General features: G+C 42.0%; 1 protein-coding gene across 2 annotated transcripts in view; it reads right to left on the bottom strand.

Annotated features, from left to right (window-relative positions):
- Nucleotides 1-5,983: 5,983 nt before the first annotated feature.
- PSME4 (proteasome activator subunit 4) overlaps nt 5,984-12,035 on the bottom strand; it is a 61,435-nt gene continuing 55,383 nt past the window's right edge. For both annotated transcript variants that reach the window (XM_009640683.2, XM_035896045.1), the window contains 4 exons: nt 10,880-11,042; nt 9,379-9,512; nt 8,276-8,414; nt 5,984-7,612 (listed from right to left, as the gene is read on the bottom strand). In XM_009640683.2, the coding sequence (XP_009638978.1) occupies nt 8,280-8,414; nt 9,379-9,512; nt 10,880-11,042 (432 nt within the window). In that variant the 3' untranslated portion in view covers nt 5,984-7,612; nt 8,276-8,279. The remainder of the gene's footprint in view (nt 7,613-8,275; nt 8,415-9,378; nt 9,513-10,879; nt 11,043-12,035) is intronic.

The following is a 12,035-nucleotide window of genomic DNA, read 5'->3' as shown; positions in this document are numbered from 1 at the left end:
CACGGCTGCTGGGGCGCAAGGCGCTGGAGCAACCTCAGACCTGGGGGTTGACCCATTCCTTCCCCCGGTTTCCGGCAAGTCTCTCCCCCTCGACTTCCATCCCCTGGCGCGGTGTCCCAGGCGCCTCATAGAGCGGCACCAGCAGGAGCCTTTCCCTCCGCCCCGGGCACCCACAGCGCCAGCCGAGGGGCCCGCAGGGCAAGGGACCCTGCAGAGGCTGCCCCCTGAAGCTTTCATGAAGCAGAGGAGGCAGCTGGAGGTTGTGCTACAAGTCACATCCCAGCCCTGCCCTCACCAGGACACCCCGTCAACAGCCGGGCAGACGAGGTTTGGGGTCCCTCCGTGTTGACTGCACACCAACAAAACGCCCACCCCAAACCAAAACCTGACGTTCATCAAAAGTTAAGGCAGAGTTTTGCACACTGTGTCTTCCCCCGTTTGCGCTTTTGCGTTTCCCCGTGCAAACTCAGCAGGGCAGGGAAGCCCTTTCTGTTTGCTTGTCTGCACCCAGCAGCACAGGATCCAAGGCAAAGGATCGTTTGTATTCCCAGATGGAGGGGGGGAATCAGCGTTATTTCTTTATCTGATTACTGCCAACTACTACTATCACGAAGACAGTAGTTGTCATTTAAAGTGATGGAGAGGGCTGGATGCCTGAGCACTCAAAGGGATGGTTTTGAAATACTTACCATGGGCTTGACGATCAGGAAGCGCTCGGCGCACGTTCTCCGAGCCAGCACAGGCTGTCACAGGCAGACGCATCTGAGGGACCTCAATGTCAGGCACTGGAAATGCAGTTGGAAGAGATGGAAGTCCAGCCAGGCAAGGTACAGAAGTGCTGTGAAAATACAGCAGACCCAGTACTTTGACTGATGCACTGGCACCTGCCTTGTGCTGTCCATTTCTACATATACTCATTATATACATACACACGTTAAGCCAGATAGCATCTTAATAACCTACCCCTACCCTACAAAGCATAGTGGTGCTTTGTAGAAGCATCACGGCAGCGACAACAGCGCTAGATTGACATCCTGAAAGCTTGTCAGTGCTACTTGCTCGTTTATTTTTCAATGCATTTCTTTACTGAAAAAAAAAAAAAAAATAGAAAAAAAAATTGCTCTTAGTTTCAGAAACCTCTGACTCACAACTTCAGCCTGGCCTATGAGCCTCACACGCTAAACGCACGTGCAGCTGGCAATCGGGCCAGAGCAGTTGTTGGGGTCTGTGGCAGGGAAAGGCCAGCAGCCATCCGTGCCTGGGCACCTAGGTCAGGTGCATTTGGCCTTGGTTTTGTTCTTAAACTAGTTGCACACAGGAGGGAGAAGGCCCCAAACCCAACACACGATGTCTGTGGTTCCCCATGGCTTCAAGCTATGTTCTCTCTCAGCTCGGCTATCACTTCTGTTTCCACTCTTGCTTGTATTTTTGTTCTCCAAGTCCTGGTTAATTTGAATTCTGTGGGTGAATCCTGGCCCTATTTGAGTACGAGTTGTCTTTTCATTGACAGGTTGGGATCTCCCTCCTTGCATTTTCTTATTTATAAATAATATCAGAGCGCACTGAACTGCGTGATTAAACAAGACCAAGTCATTTCAAAGTGATTAATGCTGAGGAAACAGTGGTGGTTGTTCTCTTCATGTGACACTAATGTGCACACAATACCCACACCCTTCCAGAGCAGGTAACGCGCCACACTTCAGGTGTAAGCAAGACACCGCATAAAAACTGACCTTAGTTTCACCCTACGTCTAATCCCCGAGTCCAGGTTGGGCTGTGACCATTTCTGTGGTGTCACTTATCAAAACCATAGGAGTAGTAACGCATTTTACAAAAACAAGAGTCCTTCAAAAAGTTGGGAAGGTCTACGTAATTCCAGGTATTATTTGGCCAGACATTAAGACTTCTTAATTTCCCGTAGTTACAGGATCAGCAGGTGGAAGCACACCTACAGAAATAAGGCTGCACATGCCTCCTGGGATTGTGTTTTTAGCAAGCCCCTGGGGTTCACAGGAATTGCAAGACCAAGACTCTGATCTCTTGCGTGCTTTTGCAACCCCTACCTGAGATGCTGAGAAATGGATTCAGGAGTCAAAACCGTAACAGTTGGGCCTCGAGTTAAATATTTTGGAACTATTATGTGCAAAATAGCAAAAGAAAACTCTGCATTTTCTAATAGTAATAGGTTTAGCTTGTCACTCGTTTCACTAATGCAGTTTAGCAGGCCCACGAAGAGCGCGGAGGGAGGGCTTGGTTTTGTTTAAGAGGCTTTACTGCTCTACAGTTATGAACTGTAGTTTGAAATGGAGGAAAAGGTGTTCCTCGTTATAGCTTGCGAGCCTCAAACATTTTGGCAGGGAAGCGCAAGCCTGATAGTGTTTTGGTGATGCACGTTGAGGAACGCTGCGGGCAGCGGGGAGCGCAAGAGACGGTCATTGGGACACAGGGCTCGTACTCGGGGAGCAAGGGGATGAGCTGAGGCAAAAAAGATCTCCATGGGAACACGCAACACAGCACGGTCCCTTTGGCACAGCCTGCCCCTTTCATAAAAGAGCTGCCGAAGTCTGGGACAGGGGAGAAGAGCAGTGGAAGAAAGCAGTCTCAGTTTTGCAAGGCAGGAATCACAAGAGCAGCAACTTTTGCAGCACCTTGCATAAGGCACTAGGATATTAACTCTTTACAGCACTCTACAGACTTTCCTTAAACTAATTAATTAAAAAAAAAACCCAAACCAGCGGGCTCTAGTACTATCAAGCTTCTCACATATTTTTCATTGTTGGAGTTCCTACTGCGTAAGGAGAAATTGTGTTCCCAAGGTTTTTTTTTTTTTACAGCAGTGTCAAGTTCTGCAGATATTTACCACAAGAAACTGGAAATTACTTTTAATTGTGGAAACCTGCCCCCATCTCAGCCTAAGAACTCAGCCTTATGATCTTAACAAAAGAGTTGTAGGGGAAAGAAGCAGGAATAATGAACGGGGAAATTAACCCAGAGAAAGAGAAGCCAGGAGAGAATACAGAAAAGCTTTTAACCGATACCCTTAACAGAACCCTTTCCCAATAAACTCACCTGGGCTTCTACCTAGACTTACTGCTCATCTGACTACACTTAGGGCTAGAGCAGATTTATTGGGTTTACTGCTGGTTTTCCCTAGTATGCCAATCAGAAGTGATTGCACCTCATATTTCCCAGTACCCCTCACTATTCCCCAAGGGAAGCGGGTGTCCAGCTCCATCTCCAGCAGCAAAATCTGCTCAGGTAATTTCTACAAAATGCCTGCGGCAGTGAGGGTGCCAAGGGCCCAAGCAGGGAAAGCAGGCTGAACTTCCACAAGCCTTTTGTGGAAAAGGCCATTTCGTCTAGAATTAGAAAAGGATCACGGCCAGCAAGGCTCCCTCTCCTCTTCACCCTTTGAAAAAGGCTGCCTTGTTAGGATGCAGCTAATTCCTCTAAGCACTGCGCTCTAATCCATCAGAAATGAAAGATAATTTCGCTAATAATCTTTGTAGGCAACAGCCTAAGCTTTTATCTATGCTGAGAGAACTCTTGATTCAAGACTGCTTTACAAGAGTCACCCTTAGAGTATTCTTAGAGAACACTAACCTTTTTTTTCCCTCTCACCTCACAGACTTTCCCTTCTAAATCTCTCTTAATAGCTCTGAGAAGCACCTGTTGACCAAGAGAGAGAAAAACCCCTCAGTGCAAACCAATTACAATTTGCTTGCAATTTGTGTGCATTGCCTTAAACACCTTAGCAATATTATTCTTCATCTTCCACACAGTTCTTCCGTAATCAAACCTTTGATTCCTTGCAGTGGCCTGGGAAATGACTGCTGTCCTAATGCCCCAAGTACCTCGCTGGATTAACCACCACAACCCCCCCTTCCCTGGAGCATGGTTACCTCTAGCCTGCAGATAACCTGAAGTCTAGATCAGGTTCAGGTGAAATTCCCCCCCCCTCTTATTGGAAATCCCCATCTCCAGAGCCTGTGCAGCAAGGCAACTACGCACAGCAAGTATTTTGTGGTGGGGAAATCCACAGAAGTTGCCTTCCAGTTACTGCACAATGCCAGTGAGAATGCACAACAAATTAGCTGGTAATTCACAGCAGGGTTAAAGTTAAAATCCTGCAAGGACAACGGCTAGCAAAACCTTCTACTGATAAATTGGTTTGTTTTTTTTTCCCTTTTCCATCTTACCAGATTATTGTGTTTTCCACAGCACGGGGGAAAAGGAAGCTGGAGCCTCTGCTGCAGGATTCCAGGAAGCCTGAAGCTGTAGAAGAAAGTGTGAGACTGAATGGCGTGTGGGATGCTGGGGATGCTTAACTGTGAAAAACTGACAGGAGACATCATCCATCTGTACCAAGCACAGGACTCCCAGCAGCCTGGCAGAGAGGTAAAAAAAGATGAGAGGGCAGATACCTGGACAGAAAAGGAATACAGTCATAATATACCACATCAGAAATAATAACCTTCATACCTTTTGAATTTTTTTTTTAAATCCATATACAGATTAGCTCAACTTGTTAATAACACAGTCCAGCAATGTTGAGTTTGTGGTGCCACTCAAAAGCACAAGTTAAAGTCTTACTCGCCTGCTTGATGATTTTCTTACATGTTTTTATCAAAATAAGCATGGTGCCTCTGCTGCCATTTCAGCAGGTTTTCACATCCACAAATATACCCACTTGGTTAGGGAAATGTGGGCGATCGCTCCCCTTCATAGTCTCGCTAGGTAGTCACTACACAGTAAGGCGCTGCAACTGGAGAAAAAAAACCCCACCCAAATCACCCAAACAAATTCCGCCTTACGTCACTGCCATTCTTTGGTGCTTCAAACAGCAGTGGCCACTGAGGTATCTGTGCGGACTGACACGTGGCCACTAAGGCTATCAAGGCTACCAGACCACCTCCAAGATATTTTTCCACCTCCTGTTCAAGGGAAAAATTTCTCTCTTCTCACGCTAGAAATGTCTCCCTCTCCAGACTGAGGTATTGCAGTTCTTTCATCTCTAAGGCTTTAGGGAAGAGGCAGCATAAGACATCAAGGTGATGGAAAGCTCAGAATTCATTACACGTGTATATTGCTTGGGGAAAGTGAGGGGAATAAAAGCAGCAATGGGGTTGCGGTAGTTGATGAAGAACTCAAAAAATTGTTCCTACACCCTCCGAATAGGAGACTTCACAATCTTTCACCCACAAGAAGTCAGTTCGTACAAGTTTGTTCACACTACCACAGGAATATTTTATCCTATAGAACTGTACTTGGAATAGGTACTCTGTTTTCCGGGCAATCTGTTTGGATCAAATAGTTTATTACTGATTTTTAAACAGCTATTGATTTATAAACAGCTATTGTGAATTAATGCCACCTACTTATTTGCCATCATAGCTCTGGCTACAGAATTATTCTCTGCAGAGCGCTGGATCCTCAACATTGCCACCAATTCCAGCTGCACTTTGACTACAGATATCTACGGAAAGAAACTCCCAGCTACAGTAAGAAGCAGCAGAGCTGGATCCTATAGTTGGCTGCCCTTAGCGTAGGGAAATCGGCACATACATCTGCTCCACCGGTTAATCAGCTAAAACATACTTTAAAGATGATCCTCTGCAGCAAATAAAATACTTTTCATTACTTTTAAAAGTTGGGGTTGTGGGTTGTTGTGGGTTTGTTTGTTTGTTTGTTTTTTAATTCCATCAGCAAAGCCCCCTCCACGTGGATCTACTTTCTCCAGTTTTAAGTGCACTTCTCAGACGTTCGTAAGCTTTTTGGCAAGCCTCACCGGGTACAAGATACTTCTACGTAAATATAAAAGCTAGTTTCCCAACTGTTAGAACTAAATCTTTAATGAATCCTTAATGTTGCCTTAACTCGCAGCCAAATCCCACAAGAAACTCATGCCTCATACAAAAAGCTCAAAAGCACAGTAAACAACCTTAAGTTGTCGTCTCAAACCAAGAAATTTCCGCTTTAGAAATACAAAAAAGTGCAGATGTTACAAACAGTCCATTTATTGGGTCTTAAACTACGTACACAATTGAAATAATAATTTTGGCACTACACTATACAGTGGTTACATCTGTGTGCTGACACTCATTAAATACTGCACCAGGAACACCGCTGTGCTTTGAAGTTTGGAATGAGTCACACACGCAGAAGGTAGATCACCCAAAATGTATCAGTGCTCCTGTAGGGTTGCATGGAAGTTGAAACACACACCAGTTTATGAATTATTTCAATGTACCTCACATTCTATGAGCTTATCACACCAGAGTATGTGATGTCAGCGTTTAGAGATGGCCACAAGTGTCGCATTAAAATCTGAACGAGACTTAGTAATAATGAGATACAAGAAAACCAAACCAAAACCTCTGCCTTTCAGACATGAAGAGATATCCTGTTAAAGAAAATAATTTAAAAAACTAATAATGGCATTTGATTTGATACAAAAGCCAGAACTACTACCGTATTAACATCTAAGTATGAATCTTTACAAATTAATCTCACAATGGTGTTATGCAAAAGGTTGCAAACTGTACAATGTTTTGTCAATGCAATGCCTCTACAATTTATACAGTGTTTTACAACTATGTAACACATATTAAACATGTTGTTAAATAGCCAATAGATACCAGTCTCTGAACAAAGCTGCAGGCAAAAAAATACAGAGCTTCCGCAATCTTCGAACAAGATATGCTTGCTCAAACAGTGACAATCTATGAGAATATGCTGTTAAAAATAGTCAGCCATTCAGTGCTTTTTCACACTGCGCATACATTTCATTCTGTGAATTCAAGCATCACTTGATAGTCCATAATTTCATATCCGTGGGCTCTAATTATGTGGAAACACCCATAGTCTTTCACCCTTAAAAATATGCAGAAAATCATAGATTTTGTTTTTATTCCACACGTGGTCAAGCTATCTATGAAGACCTGGCCAGGCAGTAAGAGCTTTCACTCCCCACGTTTTGTCCTGCCATCATCTATACTGCACAGAGAAGATCAGCTATTTACATTTTGACAAGGAAGATACAAAAAGGCAATCCTGCCCTGAGGTGGACTGAATGATACAGAGCCCGTCACCTGATGGGCACTCAAATCCGAGTAGCGAAAAATAAACTCTGAGAACGATAGGCTCCTGGTATTGTATGCTCGCTAGGTAAGAAGTTGCATCAACAGAATTGGAGAGCTTCACTGACAATATTCTGGTGTGCAGCACTCTCTGGCTCTGCATATCTCTGATGTCGGAAACAGCTGGGAAGAAGGGTCAGAAAGAGAGGATAAGAAATGCGTGGTGTAAGTCACTCTGTGCAAGAAAGCAGAACCAAGACTGATGTGTGACGCAGGCCCACGACAAGGGTCTTGCAATAAACTCACGATCAGGCTCTGCGAGCGCAGTTAGGAGGAGACCGTGGGGCTTCCACAGCCGCTCCCTGGGGAGGTGAAATTCTTTTTGAATAGAACCAGGTCTTTGTGTTTGTATTGAAAAGTGGTTTTGATTAGGCATCGGGATTTCCAACACAAAGTTTTCTACGTGATACATTTCTTTGAGTTTCCTTTATTTCGCAGAAAGGTTCCTACATTCCCATTTTAACAGGAGAAACCTGAAAAGAAAGAAGAATGAATTCAAAACAAGAATTCAAAGCAAGATTACTGCCTCAGGTTATTACCACAGAACAAAATGAAAATGCAAATTAAAAAAGCTTCTCTCGGAATACTGTCACAAAACATCACAATACAACAGAGATCAGAATTGTGTAGTGTAAGAAAGAGAAACTCCAGGAATAGATTCACTGTTTGGGGACGTGCCCGTGTAAAGAGACCCGGTAGCAAAGCCACAGCGTGGAAGAGGAAACGATTTGGTGGCAGTCATTCCCCATCATGACATGTAGACGATTTGGACTGGGTGGTAGGCTAAATCCTCAGAGGCATCAGAAGCACAAAGCAGCAAGTACCTTGCCTTTAGTGAAACTGCCAGGCATTTAAAGGGCAGCCAACTGGCAGAAAATGGAGAAAAGGAGCATCAATATTCAAGAAAACAAGTGCGAGTGTCCTAGCAAAACATGAGCGTAATACAGGGACACACAAAAAGATGGACAATATTTAACCCAAATAAATCTGATCCTGAACAGACCACCGGAGGTGCGAGGGACGTAATTCTCCCTGTGGTTTAGGGATCCCTCCCTACTCTTGCTAGACTGAAGAACAAGCATAGATTTCATAAGACTGATGTTTCTGTCAATTTATGTCAAAACAAATAAACTTACCTATCTATGCATAATAGCACGGTGAAACCAAGAGGTCAGTAAGCACTAGTAGCTGGTCATCCGTGAACTGCTGTTTATGCTCCTGCCAGTTGTCGTGATGGGTCCTCCGGAAATTTGACAGCGTTTTTTTCACAGTCATCTGCAGGGCAGACAATCAGTATTGATCTGTATCAGTTATGGATTTAAGCTCCATGACAAAAAAACCCAAACCAGTTGAATACGACAAAAATAATGGCTGAGTAGAGCAAAGCAGTTACAGAGGTTAGAAGGGCTCTGGGGAATTCAGCCCAGTTCTGGTTAGTCTTTTGACCAGTGTCATGACTCTAACATCCTTATGAAAAGGATTCTTTGACCTACAATTTTGAGTTTGAAAAAAATTAATAGATTCTTGTCAGTGAAATGCTTTTCCCCCCCCCTTCTTTTTCCTTGGGTCTTTCAAACCAATGGTTTGGGTCTCAAAACATGAGAAAGTTCATGAATCACGTAAGGTGCACAGAAGAAAAATCAGAGGAAAACCGTGTTCTCTTAGTAAAATAATTAAATTATTATTAAATTAACAAAAGAAAAGTCCAATCAGTTTGGTTTCTTGATTCAGTAAAGCACACCAAAGCAAAGTTTGTTAAATCTACGGAATTCTTTAGCTGTAAGCTCACTACTCTGGTTAAAACAGCAAAGGTCAACAGAACCAAATAGGGCAAAAAAAATTGAGTTAAAGGTAACTATTTCATTAAAAACTTGTTTCTAGGGCTGCTTATAAACCCTTGTTTTAAAATTTTCTGAGCAATTTTTTGGTTCAGGTTGATACTTTCTAGACGGGCAAGCCCAAAAGTGACATTTTTAATTAAAAAAAGACTATTTCCTCATTACAGATATAGTTCTTGCAGCTTTCAGTTTGTGCTTTAAATTTGAAAGCAAGAACAGAACTACCACAAAAAAATACTTAAAAGCAGTCCATGACTTAAAACATACTTGGAGCCATTTAATAAAAAGCAACAGAAATGAAGTTTCTTAACAGGTTCCTATTTTTTCTAGGAAAGGGGAACAAAGAATGAGTCAAGTGCATTTTAGATTTGTTGTATCGAATAGAAAAGTGGCATTTTTACCTCAATAGGCTGAGGATCATTAAGATGGGCACTGAGATCCATCAAGAGCTGTGGCATCCAGGTGGGTACATCATACGGACTTGACAAAATACACGCGCTAAGTCCTAGCACACCAGCATGGCGTTTAACCAAGTCTGTAATTGCAGGACATGAAATTACATTTGGCAAGGTGCAACTAAGGCATTCCTCAATGACACAGCCAAACTAAAACAGGTTGTCAGTAAAACTTAGGTGAAAATCAGTGAAAATTATGGGAATGACTGAAGAGAGCCTAAATATTAAACAGAGATGACCTAGTTAGAATAACATGCCAATATTGAGTTTTGACCCTGAATTTAAAATAGAAACAAAGAACTCTGCCACAGTAGGGAGATCTCTAGTTTTTACAGAAAACCAGACAGTCAGTAACAGACCATATAGTCAAATAAATTCCCACAGCTGTATGTATCTCCAAAATTGCTGCTGCTTTCTTACAGAGAATCACAAATTCATTCTGTGATTCTACATTTCATTTCTAGTGGAAGAATGTGTAAAAAAAAAAATTAAGCTGCAACTGCTGTATACTTCATAAACATTTCAAAAGAGCTTTCTTCTCTCAAAGGATCTTTCTCTCTACTCAGGACATACTTCATGAACTACATCTCCACTGTCCCCTATTTCTGTGTTCAGAATGTTTTCTCAAATACCGCAGCTATTTGACAATATGAAAACCCAGTCCTTCTGGGTCAAATGCATGTGACTCACACACTACATGTTTGGTCAGAAGCCAAAGCTCCTAACTAAGATTAACTAAGGGGGTTTTTTTGGTTTTTTTTTTTTTTGTTCTGTTTTTTTTTTGTGTCTGTGTGTTGGGTTGTGTGGGGGGTTTTTTGGTTTGCGGGGGTTTTTTTGGTTGTTTTTTTTTTTTTTTAGAATAAAAAACCACACTGCTAACAACTAGAAGGTAAGGTGGATAAGGAGTGAAATGATGTTGTGGCAGCTAAGGAAACTTTATTTACTGAGGAAATAGCTATCCCTCATCATCTACATTCTTAACTATGCGAGCTGTGCACATGGGAAACTGAGAAATCTCTTTAATGTTAATTCTGGAAAAGTAATAAATTAGTTTAATGTAGAAAAACATCATAAAAAACCATTATTTGCTTTTTTGGTAGTAGTGTATTCTTATACATCATTTATGCTGTAAATCAAATTCCTGAAGCACTTAGCAAGGATTAGGATCTGCACTACATACACAGAAATAGACAATAGGGTACATAAGGACAAGTGATTTGCCATTATGGTTTATGAATGCTTAGCAAGGAAAAACATCTGCACAGGCAACAAGCCTTATGTTTTTCTGGGTATCTGTTAATTTTCTAAATACTGCTTAACCACGGGACAAATCCTATTCCATCTGGACTGCTTGCAGAATAAGCATTTAAGTGTAGCACAAAATATTTATTTCTTCCTAATCTGCTATCGACATGCATGGTTTTAGTCTCTGAAGCAATTTTCTTACCACCGGAAGGAATTGTATCCACCACCAAACCCAGGTCTCGCTTTCGTTTTTTCGGTAACCTCATCTTGCACAGCTGTTCAAAATGGGTCTGCATGGGCCCATCCATCGTGAGAAAATTGCACTGTAGCAGACCACTTAGCGTGGTAGCAGCCATTTCTCTCACCTGTGAGCAGAGATAGTACATGCCACAATTACTAAGCACACATGCACAGCAAGGAGCAGGTATTTCTGCTATTGCTATCCTTTTAAGCACACCCGGCTAGGCCAAGTTACCAAACTCTGCCCAAGAAGAGTCTTTAAAATAAGCCGTTACCTCATAGATCATAAACTACAACTAGTTTACTGTATGGCTCTTTACAGGTTAGTAAGTCTATCGTAATATAGAACTACCTTCACATAATGTCATTAAGTGACCTACTACTCGAGCAACTAATGTAACTGAACTGCGCCGTCAAGACATCTATATCATAAACTGGATTAGCTTTAGAAAGTTTAAAAACAGACTCTGGATGAGAACGAGATGCCCCACCCCAAATAATCAGTCTGCTTTATAAAATTTATAATAGACTCTGTATTAACATTAGTTAAAGTATACTTTATTCAAAAGCATCTAGTCTTCCCAGTCAGATGTACATGAAGACATGCGAATTGACAAAGGCAGAAGAGCCTTTCCAAGAGAAGGTAGAAGGTGCGTTCATGAGACAAAGCTGATTCCATTCTAGCACAACAATTCTTTGAGAGATACAACAGATGCTGGATTAATAAGCAGTCACAACTAACTTCAGTGGTTTACAGTCAACAATTCAGTCTATAATGCTCCAGCATTATTTACTTTGTTGTCCTGAGTACCAGTTCTTTTCACTACATGAATAAAAAAACCAGAACTCCAGGTTGGAAAAATATTCTTCTCTTTGGTAATACAGAAGCCCAAAAGAACAAGATTAAACTGAATTTTCATCTGATTGCCAAAGCAGTCGAAATACAGATCTCCTTTTGCATTCCTTTTAAAACAGCCACAACACATTGATAGCGGATTACAAGTAGAGACAATTCAATCACTTGCTTTTAAAAGCAAGCATAACCAATCAGCTTTACTAGTTTACCTCATCTACTCAAATCTTCCCAAACATAAAAAGTTACAGAACCCTAAGCCCAT

Source organism: Egretta garzetta, unplaced genomic scaffold (assembly GCF_000687185.1).
Source record: "Egretta garzetta isolate BGI_Z169 unplaced genomic scaffold, ASM68718v1 scaffold200, whole genome shotgun sequence".
NCBI lineage: Eukaryota > Metazoa > Chordata > Aves > Pelecaniformes > Ardeidae > Egretta > Egretta garzetta.
This window is presented reverse-complemented; position numbering and strand designations above follow the sequence as displayed.